At 33.7% G+C, this 21,996-nt stretch overlaps 1 protein-coding gene and 1 long non-coding RNA gene across 2 annotated transcripts; one reads left to right on the forward strand and one right to left on the reverse strand.

Moving 5' to 3' along the window:
- Positions 1 to 6,345: 6,345 nt before the first annotated feature.
- On the reverse strand, positions 6,346 to 11,028 carry LOC104896607 (heavy metal-associated isoprenylated plant protein 21-like). Its single transcript, XM_048646513.2, has 3 exons — positions 10,638 to 11,028; positions 9,770 to 9,849; positions 6,346 to 6,832 (listed from the first exon to the last, which is right to left on the reverse strand). Exons 1-3 carry the CDS (start codon positions 10,973 to 10,975, stop codon positions 6,531 to 6,533), a joined length of 720 nt encoding a protein of 239 aa, XP_048502470.2. The 5' UTR covers positions 10,976 to 11,028; the 3' UTR covers positions 6,346 to 6,530.
- Positions 11,029 to 17,479: 6,451 nt separating this feature from the next.
- Positions 17,480 to 21,238, forward strand: LOC125499100 (uncharacterized). Its single transcript, XR_007275787.1, has 2 exons — positions 17,480 to 17,526; positions 20,955 to 21,238. It is a non-coding gene; the product is annotated as an uncharacterized LOC125499100 (long non-coding RNA).
- Positions 21,239 to 21,996: the final 758 nt, after the last annotated feature.

Consider the following 21,996-nt stretch of genomic DNA (forward strand, 5'->3'; position numbering starts at 1 on the left):
GTTGTTCCATCAATGTCAATCTAACAACGAATATAACCTTCCCTATTGCTACAACTTTGTCTATCCCCATTTCCCCCCAAATTCGCCTAATGAATCCCTCCATTACTAGAAAAGGTGGATTCGTGCCTATTACATAACAAATGATAGCATTCTCCCAATATTCAACTTCTTATTTCACATCATCAAATTCAATCTTAATAATGGAAGATTTGATGGAATTATATGTTATTCACAGCATTATCAGCCATTTCATTCCCATAATTAACCTTAGACTCCATAGATTGAACTTTCTCAAACTCATTGATCTACGAGATTAAATATTACCGTGCTCAATTGCCTCCATTTTGGTTTGATTCTAATAGTTGTTGCTTCTCCTTACTCTGTTGTTGCAAAGATTTCAATGAACTTTTCGGCGAAAGAGGTTCATCAAACTTTGGGGTTTCCACCATTAATGAAGCAACTCCATGTAACTTTGCTATTGACTTCTCCTTTCTACCTTTAGTATATCCCGTAGGACCTTTCTTCTTAGTCTGTTGTGGATGATTGTGTTTATTTGCTTTTGCTTTCGAAGATCCTGCCATGGGGACAACACAATCTACGTTGAGAGAAAAACGACAGCGGTCGAAAAAAATTCATCCTATTTTTCGTTAACTTTCGTACTCATGATTCTATTTTATCATCAATCCAATCGTCGTTTACCCTTTTTCTTTGTTCCCTTGTTTTTGTTTTCATCTTTCCCCAACAAATGTCAGATTTCTTTTTTTTATTATTATTATGGTTTGGTGGAGGGAGCCATTGATAAATGTTAAGGAGTTTCTTCAATTTTTGTTTCGGGAGAAGAAATGGTGGTTGAGACGATGATGTCTCAGGAGGATACAAGTGGTGCGGGTTTTGGTGGAGGACCCATGGAGGTCGAAGTCGAGGTTGCCGCCATTATTGTTGGAAGGAGATGAAAATTTTAAAGTAAACCAGGATAGATTTCTTATTTTTGTGTGTGCTTCATATATGGGTCGACCACATATAAGAACTTGTGATTTCGTAATATATTTCTCTATATGTCTTCTATCACATGACCCTTACTATTTATCTATTTTTATCTTTTTCCTCTTTACATGGGTTTCATAAAAAAAATGTGTCAATAAGTAAGTTGCAATAATTATGAAACAATGTAAGTATTAGAAAAGACTCTTCTTCTACAACCCGATTAATTGATATGTATCATACAATGAATTATGTAAGTGGTAAGTCCAATACTAGCTTATGATGATATTGGTACTAGGCAATGTGGTAAATTACAAGACGAATTTATCAATCTCAGTTAGTGAATGAATTACAAAATTCTAATACCAGGATCAAATCACTTAATTTGTCAGGCTTCAAAATTCAAATTCTACCCTTGCTAGATAGTCGGGCAAGAATCAAACAAATGAACATTTAAAGTAGTTGACTAAGCTTTACCATAGAGTAGTAAAGCTTTTTTTTTCGACATCCAACTTATGTAAAGGTTGTTTGAAAAGTTATTTTTGGCTGGCTAAAGATGGCGGGAAAAGCATGGTGGTCTCAAAATTATTCTTCCTCTTTTGAGATACCCTTGAAAAAGAGAACAAAATGAAGATGGAGACATAATATGATTACTCGCTTTTTTACTGTAGATGTGGACTTGTGGAGTATTAAGCCCATCTCGTGGCTACATTTCAGCGCCTTTGCCAATATGTCTATCGTTGAAATTCAAAAATTTTACACGGTATTTTTTAGGAAAAATAATAAATTCTAACTGTCTTCACATACAATCACAAATTCATATATACTCCCGAAATTGGTAACACCTTATTCATATTTGTCCCCATGAACTTTTTACGTATGTCATATAGGTTAAGATTATTGATTACTCTGCTTTTACTTGCATTGTCACTGATGCTTTTGGTCACCTTTTGGCAGCTCAGCTTCTTAGGCCTATTATTTTGGTCATACTTCTTTTCTGGTTGCTGAAACTTGGGTCTAGGAAATGATCTCCTCCTGGCTAAAAATCAAACCATCCAAATGCCTTGTATTGAAGGAGATAAGCAACTATTCGAATTCTCAAGGCTTGTAGCCCTGCGCACGGATTATCCATACTTGCATTGATGATATTTGCTCAATTGATCACATCTTTCGAAAAAACCAACCAAGTCGCCAATCATCTCTCCAAAAAGGTCATAGTGATTATGTTGCTATGGTTGATGTTGTTGGTATTCGTTACGCTACTCCCTTAAGAAAAGAGTGTTCTAATCTCTCATTCATGTACCTTTAAAAAATGAAAAATAAGGTGCTTAAAATGGAAATAAAATACTGCCTCCGTTTCACAATATAAGGCACGCACGAAGTTCGAGGTCGAACTTTGACCGTTAATTACTCTCAATTTATGATGATAAAAAATTTAAAAAATAATATTATTATAGTATTTTTCAAGACAAATCCAACGATATAATTTTTATAATTTTTATTTATTGTATTTGAGAAATATTTGTGGTCAAATCGAATTTTCGTAAAGCGTGAATGCCTTATGTTTGGGCTATGCTACATCTACCCGGTGGGTAGTTTTTTTTTTGATCAGTAAGCTGGCAGTTTTATTAATCAGATAGTAAAGCTGTAATAGAACATACAAGGATTTCATTTAGTCCACTACAGACTAGTACATTCGGGACACTTAGTAGGAAATTAAGAATAAGTTACTATAACCAAGCTATGAAGGCATCATTCCTCCCAAGTCCCTGCTTTGCCAGCCAATCCGCAATGCCATTAGATGCTCTTCCTCGATGACAGATAGAGACTTGAAGTCCCGAAGTGGAGATATTACGAATGAAATTCAAGATGAAGTGAATATTCCAAGGCCCGCCCGATTTTTTGTTACACCATTGTACCGCGTTTGCGGAATCAGATTCGATGATGAGATGGTAGTTTTTGAATTCTGGTTTGCTCAAAGAAATTTTCAATGCTCGATGAATAGCAAATATTTCAGCTAGGTTAATCTCCATATTGGGGATTGGAGAAGAGAATAGGCACTTGAATTTCCCTTCTGAGTTACGAAGTACCCCGCCAATTGAGGCCTTGCCTAAAGATGGATGCATTGAAGCATCAACATGCCTTATGGTAGTTAACCCACTAGAAATAGAGCATTAAAAAACTATTACAACTGATAAGTTGGATTCCACTATTTATTTATTTCTATTAGTAGTGGGTTGTTGACCCACTGGGTAGATAAAGTTTTGTCCTATTTTGAAACAAATGGAGTATTAAATTAAGCATTTATTACCTCAATTGATATAAAAATATGTCTTAAATTCTTAAACTGTTTTTATGTAAAGAAATGTATATAATGCTTAACATTACCCTTAAAAAATAAACAGTGAAGTAGTAATTAACATGAAACAAAATAATATGAAGTTGACCCTTTGGAAAAAATAATTTTGCGGCCTGGATTCAGTGACACCTCACCTTATTAGAATTATTTATATATTGGTCAATGATTGCTCGAAGCCACTACTTTCTTTGATAGCTTGAGTACTGTCTTTTAGAAAAAAAATGAGAGAGACAGACATGGAATAATGCTCCTCTTTGTTGTGGTTATATTCTTTATAATTGTATTCTTGAGGTAGTAGTAATACAAGTGGACATCCCAATTTCTTACCACGCCTCTAATCAAGTTTACTTTAATGAAGGGAAATCTAATTAATGAAGTTTACTTATGATAACAAGTTATCTTTCTAGATTCTACAATGCCCTGATAATATCAAGTTTAAATTATATTCAGTTTGCATTGATACCAATATACTAACGTTTCCTTTTTTTTTCAATAACATATATGACTCATTTGTTTTTATTTAAATAATACTAGTCTCAGATGAATGCGATGGATGCGGCAATATATTAGTATATATACTAATATTCGAAATTATAAAAACCATTAATATCAATACAAAAAATAATCATATACTGAGTAGTTAAAATTTATTTTTACAAATATTTTACGATTGAAAATGAAGATAAGATAATTTGGTCTATGCTTATTTTTTTAATCAGGTTTAACTTTTTCACTTGAATAACATCTTGACTGTGACAATTATGAAACCGAAAAATAAAAATATGAGTTGTACTCTTTTTTTCTCGGTAATTTTATGGATTTTTGATTTATGTAATTTATAGTTGTTATTGAATATTTAGGTAAAATAAAAAACTTTGTAATTTTGTGCTTACAGTTGTTGGAAATTTTCTTTAGCAACTTATTGTACTTATCGTAAGTTGTATTTTAATGGCATCTTAAACTTTTTTATGTTGGTTATCTCTTTTTACAATTTTCCTTATTCCCATAACTGTAAATCGGGAAATGAATGAGAAAATTTGAGAGATTTTTTTATGTTTCAAATTGGAGGTATATAAGTCTTTTTATAGGGGACACCATAATTTCTCCTTGGCTTATATAATATAGACATATATGAAGCATGTTAAGCTTTAAAGCATATTAAAAACCCTGGTTACTCTGATAAAAATTACATTGATCTTGTAAATTAACTAAAAAAAGTATATGCATAATTAAAATTATAGCATATAATCTTATACTAATTATATAGTGTCATTTAATGTTGTATTGTTATTATGGTGCAATGATTTTATGTAATAAATAAAAATAAAATCTGGCTAAAATCGTCATAGAAGAAAATGTCAATGATATAAGCACTTGATAACTTACTTCAACGACTAGATAAATTGTGAAACTATATGATTTGCATTGTAATTCGCAAATAAAATGTTTACTACGTCACTAAGGCCTTGTTTGGTTGTATATGGGAAGTCATACTTCCTAGAAAGTTATTTTTTCCATGTATTTGAAATTCCTAGGAACTAGTGTAAAATTGTGTTTGGTTGATAATGGGAAGTAGAATTTCTTATGGGGAGCTTTACTTACCTAGGGGGGCCTAGGTAAGTAAGTTCCTCCATTTTGAAGGAAGTAGAAATTGCACTTGTTTGGTTGATAATCTTTAATTTTAGTTAACTAGCTAAAAGATAAGGGTGGGGGGCTTCCACCAATTGATGTAACAAGTATGTGATTAAAAGTTATTTCAATTAAAGACCCGCCTCTATCCTAAACTCTAATTTTTATAGCTTTTAAGAAATACAAACTCAATCAATATTTATATAAATCTACCAAAAGATATCCATAAACAAGAAATGGTGTCACGCGGCATTAAAGTTCATATATTAAAATTTTAACCACTAGACCAAGTTGTATTTTGTGTTATCATTTTAAAGTTCAATATTAATAAATGAAATTGTTCCTTATCCGATGCATGACCCGAACCTAATAATTATTATGTAAATCAAAGCTTCACCAAAGTCACATAACGTACACCTTCACTTATGTGTTGTGCGTGCACATGATGTAGGAGAATAGGAGATAGACTAGGGCATGGGTCGGATTTGGGAAATGATAGGTCATGCCAGGCCCGAGCCCTTAAGTGGCGGGCCATGCCGTGCTCGGTCTGAAATTTCTAGATTTTGTCCATGGCCCGGCCCAGGCCCACGAGCTCGCTGGCCGAGTTCATGCCTCCTGCGGGCCTGACCTGTGTTTTATGTAGTTTTTTTGGATTTTCGACAGTTTTAGGATAAAAAACAAAGGAAAGGGGCATTCGGTCCACGGGCCATCTAAGAAGGGTCATGCTAGTGCAGGCCTGAAATAAATTTCTTGACCGTGACAGGCCCACGACCCACGTAGCGGACAACGTGCCGGACCTCGAGTTGGCTCGTCTCGGGCTAGGCCGGCCCACGCCCACCTCTAGTAGGAGAATGTGAGAGGGACTAGTGGACGTGTGTATACACTTCGGCCCAGCCCACCTCTAGTAGGAGAATGTGAGAGGGACTAGTGGACGTGTGTATACACTTCGACATATAATGAATGAATAGACGCAAGTATTATTTGAAAGAAGGATTTACAAGATGTGTATGACCAAGGAGCATTATTGATCCTCATTGAATAAAAATAAAGCATTATATATACAAGTAAATAAAAAGATGTTTCTATTAAAGGAATGATGTCAGGTGGCACTGTGCTCAAGCTTATATTACACATATTTACAATAGGATTAAATAACATAACCTTTGAAATAAAATGTGAGAGTTTAACAACTAATCTACTACAACTTCAATGCTAAATGTTTCAAAGCAAAACATAACAAAGTATTATAATTACCTGTAATCATGAAGGCATAGACAAGCTTTTTGATCTCTAACACTTTTATTAATTGATAACATATTCATTCCGTATTTCTATCGAAATTGTAATTTTTAACGCCGAGTTTTTCAGTTTTACACTAGACAAAATATTGAAAAATGCTTATAAAATCAAGTATAAGATTTATGAATAATAATATATATGATAATTGTAACTAAGACTGGACATTATAAAAGTTGATTATGTAGTGATTACGTTTTTACATCTATAACCCAATTATAAGATATCTCCCTTATTCTTTAATTTCATATACTATACCGTTTTGTTAAGTGTCAAAACTCAAAAGTCTTGCATTAGGATTTTCATCACTAAACATGGTAGTATATTTCTCATGAGGAGCATCAGGAGTAGCAAAGGCTTGAGGTGCATTCTTGACATAGCCGGAGGGTGCTTTTTTGTCATAAGCTTGAGCAACGTAAGGGTAGGACACCATATTGTATGGTACATACGGCCAAAACTCTGCTCTTTTCCCTGTGCTCTTCACTTTGTTTAACACCCTATTTGGTTCCACATTTCCGGTCACCGTTACTTTACTTTGCTTCCGGCTCACGTCCACGGATTTCACTCCTATAATTTGGTTCACCATACGCGCGCAAACATACTAATACATTATTCGTTAACAAAAGGTGTAGATAACTTAGCGGCTAGTGTTATTGTTTTCAATTTCCAATATATATGATAAATGTTAATTTTCATATTATATAAAATGGGTCTGGTAATCTAATAAAAAGAGGAGAGTTTAGGCCATTTACAAGCCCAAAGTGGTTTCATTCTAAAATCAATTGGTGATAGAAAGAGTAACTCCTAAGATTATAGAGTGATTTAGTCTCTCCTCTTTCTCTAATGTGGCACTCTCATATGGTGATCAATGGGATTCAACAATAAAAAAGAATACTGCTGCCAGATTATAATTTTGACATATCAACACGGCCGACTACATAACTCAGATCATCTAATCTTTAGAAATCATATTAGGTAGGATTCAGGATTTATACTAATATGGAAAAACCCATACCACTATACCAGCTAATTAATCATTTTACGTTGGTAAATCATACATATATAAGAGACTAGTATACAGCTATAGGAGAAAACAATTTACATTTTATATTGTGTATATTATATGAAGTAGTACTTGGTCTAGTTGTAAGGTTTATGTCTCACAATCTCAAAACTCGAGATTAAGGCTATGTTTAGTTCACCTGAAATTTTCTGATATGAACTTATCTGATCTGATCTGAACTTATTTTTTCTGATCTGATCTGATCTGATCTGAACTGAACTGATCTTATGATCTGAGTACAAGATCTTATTGTTTAGATTTTTCTCAATATATAAGAAAAAATATAGTCATGTGGGATCTTGTTTGATTCGTCGCAATGAGTACTTTATTAATAATCAATTATTATAATTTTTACTAATATGTAATGAAAGATATTTAATAGTAATAATGATTTTAAAATTTGATCTGATCTGATCTGATCTGAACTTATTTTTTTTATTTGATCAGATTAAATCTAAAATAAGCAAAAATAAGGTGAACTAAACATAGCCTAAATCTCAGTACGGACAGTTTTAGGGGTTGGATTCCCTACCCTTCCCTCGGCCGCACTCTTAGAGGTCTGCTTGTGTAGTTAGGTCAGGATTAACTTGCGAGAGGTTTCTATTTAATAGGACACTTCTCCTTACCAATTTTAAAAGAATAAAAAATAATGTATGGATATATTATACAAAAACAAGCTATAGTCATATAATTAGTAAAAATACCTTTGTAACGATAAAAAAACTAATATGAACCCGGTGCACACTAATTAGTGTGCACCCGGTCCATATCACGTGAGTTTATGATAGTGTATATTGATATGATATAGTGTATGTTAAAATGATATAGTGTATATTAAAATGATATAGTGTATGTTACAGTGATATAGTGTATGTTAAAATGATATAATGTATGTTAAAGTGATATAGTGTATGTTAAAGTGATATAGTGTATGTTATAATGATATAGTGTATGTTAAAATGATATAGTGTATGTTAAAGTGATATAGTGTATGTTACAATGATATAGTGTATGTTACAATGATATAGTGTGTGTTAAAGTGATATAGGGTGTGTTAAAGTGATATAGTGTGTGTTAAAATGATATAGTGTATGTTAAAAGTGATATAGTGTATGTTAAAGTGATATAGGGTGTGTTAAAGTGATATAGTGTATGTTAAAATGATATAGTGTGTGTTAAAGTGATATAACAGGTCGCGTGCCTGGACCTGGTCCACACTATTTTTAGTGTGAACCGGATCCACGCAAGTCGGATTGTTGTAACGAACGTGTCACCGAAGGCGAAAGCATATGAAGATAAGTTTAAAGAAAATTTTCCTATTCATTCTGTTTTTTTTTTTTCAAGAAACAATTTCATTATCTAAGTCTTAAACTTTTTAGCATTTTGCGCGTTGGAAATACATCCTATTAATAAATGTTCCGTCCAATCCCCATAATCTTTGTATTTTATAAGTTGTGTATGTATAACGTTTAGATATATAGAAATGGGAAGCCAATAGAACAGTTGGTTGGATTGTAAATATAGGCCATTTAACTCTAGTTTTAATAATTCTTCACTTTCTTCAATTTTTTTTATCAGACACTTTACTCATTCAAAAATTATTAAAGGAGACGGTCTAATTTTAATATAAAAATAGACTTAGTCACTAAATAGATTAAACTAGTCACCGAAAGAAATTAACCTAGTCACTATTGGGCTCATTCTCTTTTTAATATTGGGCTTCCCATTGTCTAATTTTAATTTAAAAGTAGGTGGTTTCTTACAAGATAAACTCTTACTCATTTTCCTTGATAAAGAGGGTAGTCTAAGATTGTTTTTTCCTTACCTTTCAAAAAAAAAAAAAAAAATGTAGAACTTTCTAATTAGAAATTAAAAAAAATCAGCTTTATTTTTGCAATGTTTGGAAATAATTATGGAACGGTGATCAGACTTTCTGTTATGTTGCGGTATACATGAGAGAATTAATGAAGTAACCGAATAAATCGTATTTTTACGGTCTGCTTAAAAAAAGGAATTCTGGAAAAAAAAATTAGAAGTTTGATATGTTGAAAATTGAAATGATTAGTAATGATGCAGATGGCGCTTATTAAACAGAGTTAGCGGTGATATCGTTGTCTCATTGATCACATCGATTCATTATTGCATGTGTTTTTACTTAATCCTTTACCAAAATGAAAACTGAACCTCGCTCTTTGCTTTCTTTCTCCATTAATAACACTTATCATATACACAAGCTAAGGGCAGAAGCTACGCCAAAGAAACATTTCCATCAATTATTTCAGTAATGTACAAAATCATTTTTGTTACTATAGTGTTGGCTTTCGTTCTAGATTACCATGTAGTTTGACTTTTGTTTACCAAAATTACAACGAAAATATTATGTCAAGTTCAGCAAAAAAAATGAAAAGACAAGAAGAAAAAGAAGTATTATGTAGTGTTACCTTTGATATGGATGACAGAGTTTCTGACTCTTCTTTCACAACCATCACAGTCCATTTTCACTTTGATCTCAACCGTCTGTTAATAAATGGAGACAACCCTTACTTCCCATCATTCCATTGTTAAGATAATTGTAGTAGAAGAGATTTAGACATTATATTACTCGGACCCAGCTACTCTCGTAGTACAAGGGAACGTAAAAAGTGAAGTACTTCCTCCGTTCTGTTTTAAATGAAACATTGGATGAAATGACACTATTCACTAATCAATTTTAACTCCAATTTATCGCTATTATATAAAGAAAAACATAGTCAAGTGGGATCTTGTTAGATTCGTCTCGATGTATACTATCAAATTATAACTTTTTTATATTTTTTACGTTTACACAACTAAAGATATCTATACTAATATATTAAAAGGCGTGCGCAAACTAGGAACGGTGCCACGTGGCGCTCTCCCTAGGGAGTTTTAGTTCATGTAATCCATGTACAATAAAAAAAATAGAAATTGCATGGTATAGGTTTTGATCCCGTGACCTCAAGTTCATGTACTAAAGTTTTAACCACTAGACCAAGTTGTAATTAGTGACATCATATCAAAGTACAATATTAATAAATGAAAATTTTCTTACCCGGAGCATAGCCCGGGCCTAATAACTAGTTAATAACTAAAGAAGCGCGTTGGATTGCGTGAAAAAGCAAACGTTTCATTTAAAACGGAACTGAGGAAGTATTTAAGTTTCGACACTCAAATATTGAGGAACCAACGAGCAGGGTTACATGAGGGGAAATGAAGAGACGGAGTAGCATTGATTATAAAGAAGAAAAAAGTTAAAAGGGGAAACATTTGAGAAGCTTACCTGTAAATTGTAATGGCTTACGTTTATTATGCTTTGGGATGGTTGCATCACAAAAGTCTACAACGTGCTCTAATATCCCCATTTCTTGTTGCTCTGCTGATGTTTTGCGTCCCTTGGTTTCTTCAGTACAAAAGCAGAGAAAATCAGAAAAAACTAGGAGGCAGGAAAAGAAAAAGAGAAGTGACAGAAGGAGAAAGAGTAGGAGAGATTGAGTATATATGGAAACCCCAAAAAAGTTGAAAAATTCACAATAATCCCAATCCCAACTATGACCACTCTTTGGAGTGATGGTAGCCCGACGGTTTGGGTTCACAAAGGTGTGCTTGGAAGGAGATTCACTATCTGTCATCTCTAGTCTATGTAGCAAACAGCTGGGTTTTGCTCCTATATTTTCTCTATTTTCGGATGTAATCACTCTTAGGCTATGTTCAGTTCACCTTATTTTTGCTTATTTCAGATCTAATCAGATCAGATCAGAAAAAATAAGTTCAGATCAGATCAGTTCAGATTATGCTTATATTTAAAAATCATTATATCTTTCATTACATATTAGTAAAAATTATAATAATTGAATATTAATAAAGTACTCATTGAAACGAATCAAACAAGACCCCACATGACTATATTTTTTCTTATATATTGAGAAAAAACTAAAAGATAAGATCTTGTAATCAGAAAAAATAAGTTCAGATCAGATCAGATCAGAAAAAATAAGTTCAGATCAGATCAGATAAGTTCAGATCAGAAAATTTCAGGCGAACTAAACATAGCCTTAGTGAAGTCTTTACTGCTGTTTCTTTTTGTCATCTTAGGAGAGCGGGAAACACTGTTGCACATCTAATGGCTAGGTGGAATGTGCAGGGTAATGCTGAAATTGTTTGTACTAACTCCTTTCCCCAAAGTATTCTAACTTTGGCGGAAATGGATTTGATTTAATAAAACGGTTTCTCGCGTTTCCTATCAAAAAAAAACTATGACCACTCTTTCCATTTTATTCCTAACTACATGGGATTCATGTATAATCCAAACTATATGAGTTGTCTTCTCAAATTGATCCATTATATATTATAACATATTGAACGAATTGTGTCCTTGACTTTAATGCAATTACTAATTATAATATGGATCGTATTACGGAGAGAATAAAATTATTAAATTGGATCGTCTATACTTCTTGTTAGAGAATATCATAGAACTTCGTCTAAGGAAATTATAAACCCGAAACCCAATTAAATGGATCTTATTAGGTCACACATAATTATTTGGATGAATAAAAGAAAACCTAGAGCCCAAAAGAGCTCTAGGGTGGCCGGCCAAGAGGAGAAAGGGAAGGGGATTGCTAACCTATATACTTATATATTTAGTTAGGCAATCATAAGAAAAAATACAAGATCTCTCTCAATATTCATCTCTCGCTCTCATTCTTCCCAAAAGTCAAGGTTACTCCATTAAAGAAAAAGAAGACCTTCTTCATTCCAATTAGCATTGGTGGAGTGTTGATCAGGATATGTGGACCAAGTAGAGGAATTGCAGTTGGGTTTCGTTCTCCAGATTATAACAAGCTTTGTGGAAATTACGCATCAAAAGTTAATTCTAAACTATTATGTGATCCTGGATTGTATATGCATGTGATCTTGTTTTAAGCGCTTTTATGAATTTAACTCATTGAATTCCGCTTATAGTACTTAAAATCCCTATAGTGGTATCAGTTTTAGCCTCTTGCATATAGGTTTTTTGGTCATAAAGTTTAGTTTTATTTTGACTTGTATGACTAATTTTAATTTGATTAAGAGGAGGAATTAAATTATGGATTATTGTATGTAATTGGAGATTAAATTTGTTTAATTTTAATATTGATCGAAAATTTAATTAATTCGACCTAAACTTATTTTTTTGAAATTTAATTCTAGGGTGGCTGAATTTTTTAAATATAACTCCTAATTTTCGAAAATCAATTGTAATTTTAGATCTCAAATTTTTCGAAAATTTGGAGCGTTTACTTCATATTATTGATCTGATTTTCATGTTTAAAATTATTTATGTATGAAAATTAATTCTTGTAAAAGAAAGTTTTATGCGAATTAGAGATTAATTTATGTGAATAATAATAAAATAAATTAAAGTAAAATAGAGATTTTATGAAAATTTCAAAAATTTAGGTCATATAGTAAATCAGATTTTTCATATTTAAATTATTTATATATGACAAATTAATTCATGTAAAAGGAGTTTTATATGATTTTAGGTTAATTGATATGAATAGCCCTAAAATTATTTAAAATGAAGTTTTAATTAATTTTTCAGAATTAGGCATAAAGGAATTTATGTTTAGTTTATTTTAGATCACTAAATTATTTTACAAGAAGTTGTAATTTAAGCTAATTCCACAAAACACAAAAAAATAATAAAAGGAGAAGGCGGAGCAGCCACGCTGGGTGGCGCAACCACCGGCTTGTGGGGCCACGGTGGCTGCTCCAAGTGGTCCGAATGACAGCAAGTGGGTTGCGGTGGTAGCAGCCCTGCAGCGGCAGCAGCTGCAGCGTGGCTTGCTAGCCACGTTTTGTTGAGCAGCAGTTTTTAAAAAAACAGATTCTCATAATATTAAGCTAATTTTCAGTTAAATATTTTCATAATTTTATCATTTAATCTAATTAAAATTGGTAGGCTAGATTTTCTAAGATAAAATCTTTAGGTGGTTAGGAATTACTTAAATACTTTATCCTCTTGCTTTAATTAAAAATATTTGATATTTTAATTGTTGACAAGTATAATATATGGTATTATTATGTGGCTTTTATATTTTGATATAAATGCTATGTATGACTAGTATGACCCAAATTTAAGTTAGAAAATACGATTTGCGTATCGTAATGTATTCTTGTAATTTTAAACATGATTTGAGTATCTGATGTATTTAATCTTATTAAGATCAAATAACAAGTTGCGGAATAAAACTAAGGGTTTTGAATGCATAAAGGCAAACCCACCAACACTCAAGAGGAATTGAATAAACACTTCAATGTTTAAACTAAACTCACGAAAATTCTTATTAAAATCTGTAAATATTTCGAACTACATAGACCCTTATTTATACTAGTTTAATTAAGCTAATCCTAGTAGGAAATAAACAAACTACTCCTACTAGTAGATACAAACCAAACCCTAATAGGCTTAGGACAAGTCCCTAAGTCCTAGACTCCTTAGACTCCTTGAATCATGTAAAATCCATCGTTTTAAGAACGTAGGCAAAATCATGATTCCTAAGACAAGTAGGACTAGAAAAACATTAAAGATATGAGTCCTAGTAGAACTAGAACTCTCATGACTGTGCCATGCTCTGTGCCATGTCACACGCCACCTAGGTTAGTTAGCAAGCATGCTACTACCTTTGTTGTCATCCCCATGAAGAGTCCTCCATGTACATCAATTGAGTCAAGGTTTAATGAGATGCTTTTATGTGCAAGAGCTAGTAAACTTGCATCCACTACTCCTGTATCATCCTCCTCTTCTTTAGAAACAATTGACCTCAATTGAGCCATCTCCTCATCATGGACATAAGGTGCCAAATCTCCCACATTCACAGTGGCACTTACATTGTAGTCTCCAGGTAACTCAATCTTGAAGGCATTGTCATTAACCTTCCCTACAATATTGAAAGGACCATCTGAGCGTGGCATAAGCTTGTTCTTTCTAAGGCCTGGGAACCTTTCCTTCCTTAAGTGCAACCAAACCAAATCACCAACTTTAAACACATGTTGTACTCGATTCTTGTTAGCTAGTTGTTGATATTTGGTGTTCACTTTCTCAATTCTTGCCTTAACTTGTGCATGAAGCTTTAGCATAGCTTGCGCCTTCTCCTTAGCATCTACATGATAAACTTCATCACTAGGGAAGGGAATAAGATCAATAGGTACCTTAGGGTTAGTGCCATAGACAACCTCAAATGGAGAGCAGTTTGTGGCATAGGTAAGGGACCTATTGTAAGCAAACTCAGCATGTGCAAGCTTCATATCCCAATCCTTGGTACTCTTACTTACCAAGCCTCTAAGTAAGGCGCCCAAAGTTCTATTAGTTACTTCATTTTGTCCATCAGTTTGAGGATGGTGTGAAGTACTAAAGCACAACTTTGTACCAAGGAGCTTCCATAGTGTCTTCCAAAAGTAGCTCATGAATTTAGTATCCCTATCACTCACAATGGTTTTAGGAACACCATGGAGTCGAATGATCTCCTTGCAATATAAGTCGGTAACGTGTCAAACAATTGTTTCTTTAAACCATTATACTCTGCCATGCACTACTTAGTCATAGTATTTCTACTAACAGTTTTTTCCATAGGGTTCATATAAGCATGCAATTTTCTAGTCCTTTCATGCTCAACCATACTCAATGCATATCCATGACATAATATAGATTAAGCAAATCATTTCAGATAAGTTTTTTGATCAAAATTAGAACCAGCAAGCACATTAGGACTCTTGGCCATGTGCTCAGAGTAAGACGGACAATTAGTGTAATGTCTTTTAGCATTAGAAGTACCAACACGACTATCATACTTATATGTTTGTGTTTTGCAATACTTACATTTTGCAATCAAACCTTCTGGTAAGGTAAGGAAATCATAGTGATCCCAAACCGGTGAAGTACGTCGTCCCCTTTTGGAAGAAGCTTTCTTTTGACTTGGAGATGCAACATCAATTGTAGGATCACCAACCATATGAGACACTTGATCATCATTACCATCAATTCCTTCAAAAACACAACGTATAATTACACACAAACAAAAAAAAACAGAAATTATAAAATTTGTAAGAATAATTAATCATTACCTATCTCATATTCATTATCAAATCCATGTGGTACTTCTTGATTGTCCATGGTCCAACAAGAATTAAGGAGAGAATGTAGGAATATCCCCTGCATTTCACATATTCTTCCATCAGTTATTATGTTAATGTAGCCTTAACTACAAAAGAGAGTTTTACTGACAAAGTAACAATTCTAAACACCAAACCTCAACACCAACTTACAAGTTAGCAGAAAATTAAATAATATGCAGAATAACAATGGAAAAATTTAGCATAGACTTAATTACAAGTTCAAGGCCCCCTAAAAAATCAAAGCATAGACTTAATTGCTTTGTGATCACATAAAATAGAGATTTATCATGACGTGCCTTTTGTGGACTCTTACAAATTGGACTACATCTATCCACAATGTAATTCACGCATATTAGTTGTAATATTAGTGGATTCCACATTAGATGTAAACACCAGGTTGCATATTAGTGATGCTATCTATTATCACTAGAATTTATTCAACTAATAAAATTTGGCTCAACCCTAAAAATTTTGACTCCCAACAAATAAAGTTGTTGTAACCTGCACATACTTGTGTTAATTCACGCATGCCTGCACTGTAATTTATCTAATTTACCCCAAGCCACCTTCATCTTGATATTTTATCGCACCCTCTAAGATCAGTGCAATCTAATATGGATGGAAGTAGATAAAATAAAGGGGCGACAAATATCTTATGCACAGTGAACCAATCAAACTCAAAACCAAATCCTATGAGTACTTATAGAAAGAGAAAAATAATAAACCACTTCAGCAAATTACATATCTAAACATAATTTTTTTTTAAAAAAAAAAATCTGGCATAGAGTATATAAATGTATGTGAAATTACCTAAAGAATAAAGAGAAAATTTGTACTCCAAATCTTCAGCTTCTCCTAGACCAAATTATCACCACATCCTTCAATTTCTGCTTGTTAATTAAGTGTAATTTTGCTAATGAAGATGAACATCATGGTGTGGAAGTGTGAGTGAAGGAGATGGTGTGAGAGTTGACGGAGATGGAAAGAGATGGCTGGAGAGTGAAAGAGGCATAAATATTGAGTTTAGGGTTGAGAGAGGTAAAAAAAATTATTACTGTTTGGAAAATCAAGGTGCATGTGGGAGAGATGGAGGGTTGAGATTTAAGTTAGGCTAATGTTGTCAAAAATCAATGGTTTAAGATCATGATCTATGTGCTTATTTTTTAGCCAATGAGGAGTGGGGATCAAGAGGCACACAAAAATAGAGAGTTTATGGTTCATTGATTTATATTTAATACTATAAGAAAATAGGTTTTGGGCGACGAATTTGAAACAAAAGGGCAACAAAACTGAATTTCGTGGCCCATAATCGAAAACAAGGGCGACGAGCTGATTTTGTTGCCCTAGTGTGTATTATAGGGCGACTAAACTTTTTGTTGTTGCCCAAATTCATATTTGGGCGACAAAATAAGTTTGGGTTGCCCAATTCTTTTATTAGGCGACAAAACGATGTATTTTGTTGTCCTTATCTAGTAAATAGGCCAATTCAAATTTAACATTCGTTGCCCATGCCAAACAAAAAATAGCGGAAAAATAACCCGCTCCAAAAAATTCCCACAAAATCACGTTCCTTCCAAAATCACGTTCCTTCCTCTCACATTCAACTGCTCATAACTCTCAACTCACTCTCTTCGGTTCACGGTGGTTCAGCGGTGCCCTCACCTTCGGTTTACCCGGTGAATTGGCGACTTTCGACGAGATCCTGGACGTCTCTCAGGTAACAAGTCAATTAGGATGGCCAATTAATTTTCTCATAAATCAAACTGCGATGATTGACATATCTCACGTCTAAGTTTTCTCAGGTTTCTCGACATTCTCAACCACCTCACTCACGTTTCTCAGCATCTTGACGATCTCAGGAGGTTTCTTTGATGAATTCTTTAATTATGATCGAAATTTTGGTTGATGGTCAATTGTTACCCTCTTATGCTCTGCCCTAACTTTTAAAAATTACGCAGGTGATGTTGTGGGTGGCTGCCGGAGATCAACGGTGAAGCTAGCGAATTCATATCAATAATTCAAGGTAAACAACTGTTTTGCTTGACAATTGACCATTTTCTTGGGTTAAATCTTTCCATGTGATTAACTGATTAAAGAAGTTGTAGGGAATTTCTAGATTAAGGTGATTGTTATTTGTTTAAGCTTATTAGTTATTACTAGATTAGTATATTAATGTAGAGGATATGAGTCATAATGTTCTGGATGTAAGTGAAGAATAGGTGGAGGTTTTTGGCTGCCTTTGCTTTTGGCGATGCATCCCCAAACCCTGCAGTAAATATTATACTGGTAAAGCAGAAATTGTTTCATGCTGCTGCAAAGATGAACGGTGACTGCAAGATTCTTGAGTTCATCCCTACAGACACTCCCCCTACTGCCACCACCCCTACAGACCCCCCTTACTGCCACCACCCCCTGCTGACCTGTATGCTTTCCTTAGGCTAGAGCTTTGTTGGAGGCATTGGCATTGGCATAATCATATGATATGGTATGTGAGACATGGGACTAGTAACAATGATTGTGCAGTGTGTGACTATAATAGTTTATCTTGTTTAATGTTCATAGTTTCGATCCTTTTGCTACGCATAAATTTTTCCATGGTTAGTCACTTAGCCTAATAATGCAAATGAGATTGAAGTGAAGGATCAAATTTGAGATTATGGTTATGTCAGTGTAAGTGCATCTAGAAGATAAATATAGGTTCAATAAACAAAAGTCTTAAGTGATTCCAACATGGTAATTTAATTTCCACTAGTGTTGCAGCACAACACTTGATTTTGCTGTAGAGATTGCATGATCTGATTCTTTTTTGGTGGCAGGGTAGTGTTACTGATAATGTGCTTGGTCACTTAATTAGGTTAGTATAAAGCTAGCACCTCTTTGCTACGTTAATATAAAAATTGTGAAGTATAAGAATCGTTTTCAGCCCATCAATTGCGAAAGTGTCATGGTACGTAGTTGGTCTATATATAGGTAATTGACAGAAATTGTTAAGAGTTTTGGATGTCAAGGAAGGTGAAAATTAAAGGAAACTTTCAAATTTCTTCCTTTTTACTCATCATATTCATTCCTTGATTAATGGTTGATACTTATAAGTTTTTGCATACCTTATCTAAATCTGTTCAAGGATTTGATTGAGTATTCTACAAGAGGCTAATAGAAACCCCATGATCACTTTAATGATCCACTTTGAACGGTAACTACATGTTATATACTTTAGTCAACATTCAATTGTTTCTTGAAGATAATTTTTAACGATTGTGTGTGTGTGCGCGTGCGCGCGCGTTTGAACAACCTTCTGAAGTTCCCTCGAACCCCTTCACTGAAACATGTGGTGAATGTTATCTCTACTACTTCCCTTTACTGTATTGAGGTTTTTTCCCCAAAATTTCATGAAACTTCAATTTTGGTTTCTTTCTGTTTTGCAAGCATCATGGACCTGAGGAGTGATGTCTTGATGATCCTTCGAGTTTTATTTCCAAACTTAGCTCTTTTATGGGCTTTGAACCATGTCAATCAAGGAAACCTACCCTGTTAGAGTATCTTAATATGATTTCTACCCAGTTAGGTTTGTATCAAGCAAAATATCTAGCAGCTTAGTCATTTAGATGCAGCCATGGGTTTCTATTATATGTCTATTTTCCTTTTCCTCATTTAGCTATAAATGTTTCAGCTCCTTTATACCTTGCCTTCTGCATACAGAGCTCAGTTTAGCCGCATTCCTTTCTCTTTTTGCTTAAACATGTTTCTACGGTGCATTAAACTTTCATTCACTATAAAAGTGCGACCACCCCCTGTTTACAAAAGCCTAAAGAAGAACAAGAGGAGGTCCAACTCCAACATGATACCTGACTTTAGGACTAATTAATTTTTTTTACTAAACATGGAAGAATACAGTCCAATAGAAATTATCCGTCCCAGTTAACCTCAAACTGAATCCACCTAATGTATTCCCCTGTCTCAGAATCATGCAATTTTAACCCTTTAATTTACTGTAATTAGCATTTATGTAATGCCTCCTCAAAAACATCTAGGGAAGAAGTATACCTGAAAAGCAATGTCCAAGATAAAATAGGACAACTATGGATAATTCTGTCTTGCTCTAAGATGCTATCAATCCAAAGCAATGTCCAAGATAAAATAGGACAGTTATGGATTTAGTTGCTAAAAGTAAGCTGCTGATCCTAAGTAACTTTCACATATCCGAAATTTACCTATTCTTCATCAACATCAAGTTTCTTCAGTTTGGATTTGAGTTCGTTCTCTTCTTCATCACCCTCAGCTGAGATGAAATTCCCATTAATATTCAACAATTGAAAATTAGGCTTATTCGCCACCATGTTAGCCAAAACACTAGCACCAGCTCTATTAATTGCATTTGTATTCATATCAAGTTCCTTAAGCTGAGTATGACCTTCAAGAACCTTGCTTATTTGTAGATGGATTGAATATATATTATATGTTCTCGAAGGTATCCTGTTAAGTCTTGACTCTTGACCAGTATCTAAATGTTTTTTTGTGTTTTTTTTCTGAATGCCTCAATGGATCCATTCTCACTTGTAGTGGCTTCTGATATTTTGCAATGGTCTCTTCTGTCGTGAGTATTCTTGTTGCACTTGTTGCATCTAATAGATTTTTAGGCATCAAGGATAGTTTATATGTAGGAGCTTACTTCGATAATAGTTAAAAGTAAAACAATAATATATATCACTTGGGAGTTGCCTGAAACATATGCTTCTGATCTGTGCCATGCCAAGACAACTGAGAGAAGCACATCTGAGCTTGCTGCTATTTTTATACTGGTGATGTGAAATCATCTTTTTGAGCTTTTGGCAAGTTGCGTGGACCTAAGCATCTATCTCCTGTTCTATGTTGTTTCATTCTTTGCTTGCTTGTAATCTTATGTCCCTAGTAAATATTTTTAGTTAGACGTCTGAACTCCAGTGGTGATGTTGAGTTCTGGGATTAATTCTCGTCAATTATAATTGTTTGTCATCCTATAGAAGATGTACTTGAGAGAAGGAACATAATTTTTCTAATAGGTGCAACCTTGGTGGCATAATTTTTTTTGCATTTACCTCCTTAGCTTTTGTCCACAGGTGTGCCTTACTGTAATATCTGTGGGTGGCTCCGTTTGGAGTTCCCTTTGTAAGGCTGATGATGCTGGTAGCTTAGCGTATAAGGTTGTAAGAAGTTTTGTCAAGTCAAGGTTAAAGTTCTTTTTTCTGGCTTATATACAATTAGAGCTATCTGCATTTCAACTGTCATATGTCTTTTTGATGTTATATAAGGTCACGACTCATGCATGATTTATTAACTTTACTATACTTGTTATATTGGTGCACTTATATATTTTTTTTTTCGAGAGAAAGAGTAAACAGATCATTAATCCCCCCCCTCCATTTTTTTAATCACATTGGTATCCAATTATAACGTTTTTATTTATTTTATCAGGAACAATGGGTCGTGACTATTTTTCGAAATTAGCAGAGGAAAGTTATGATAAGGCTTGGATTATGTGAATTTCTTCGTAGATAATGGATACTCCTAATTAGTTTTTTTTTTAAGATTTACTTTGAATTATTCAAGTCACATTGGATGACAAATTTGAAGATCATTTTTTTGTACTTCGATTATATACAATTTGTTATTCCAATAATACTTCTTCTATTATCTCATACTTTTGTTTTTAATAGGTTCATTTAATATATATGAACAGGGGAAAAGCTTATAGATTACACGATAATAATAATTTGTAGTCCATACCAATTTGGGCAAAAAAATAGGGTTCACACATTGTCATTTCAATTTATCATGCAAAAGAAAAATATGTACAACAATTCGTAGCCTAAAGTATTTTGGGCGACGAAACTGGTGTTGCCCAAGACATCATGTCATGCAAGACTACTAGATATAATGGGCGACAAAAAACAGTATTTGTTGAACAAAGTTCAGTAATATTGGCGACGAAAGTTAAGTAGTTGCCAAAAGTCAGTCAAGTATGGGCAACGGTTTAAGAAACTCGTAGCCCAACTGTCCCCATAAATGTGCAACGGATACGCAGCTCGTAGCACAAAAGACCATTATGGGCAACGAATGTAACTCGACGCCCAAGATGTGGTTTGTGCGACGATCACCATTTTCGACGCACTAAATACAATGGGCGTCGAGCCTAAGACGACGAAATTGGCGCGCAAAAATCTCGTTGCCCAAACCTTTGTGCAACGAAATTGTCCCATTGGGCGACGAATATTTTTGTCGCCCAAAACCTTTTTTCTTGTATCTAATATATACTTATTCATGTCGATTATTATTACTAATTTTAAAGTTTATAAATTTTGTTTTAATAATTAGCAATTTAGTATAGCTAATTTTGTTATTTTATTTGTTTTTTTTAATTATTTTTGTTATTATTATTAATTAATATTTATCAAATAGGATAAAGTTTCAATCTAACTATTGTACATTTGTATGTATGATCGATTCTAGTAAGTGA

The sequence above is a fragment of the Beta vulgaris genome, chromosome 6, assembly GCF_026745355.1.
Source record: "Beta vulgaris subsp. vulgaris cultivar EL10 chromosome 6, EL10.2, whole genome shotgun sequence".
NCBI lineage: Eukaryota > Viridiplantae > Streptophyta > Magnoliopsida > Caryophyllales > Amaranthaceae > Beta > Beta vulgaris.

Excerpts from the sequence above, each read along its gene's own strand:
- LOC104896607 (XM_048646513.2), bottom strand. The coding sequence starts at position 10,975 with ATGACAGATAGTGAATCTCCTTCCAAGCACACCTTTGTGAACCCAAAC. Across the intron at positions 9,850-10,637 it reads CATAATAAACGTAAGCCATT|ACAGACGGTTGAGATCAAAG; the intron begins ACAATTTACAGG and ends CTCCATTTATTA. Across the intron at positions 6,833-9,769 it reads CTCTGTCATCCATATCAAAG|GAGTGAAATCCGTGGACGTG; the intron begins GTAACACTACAT and ends ACCAAATTATAG.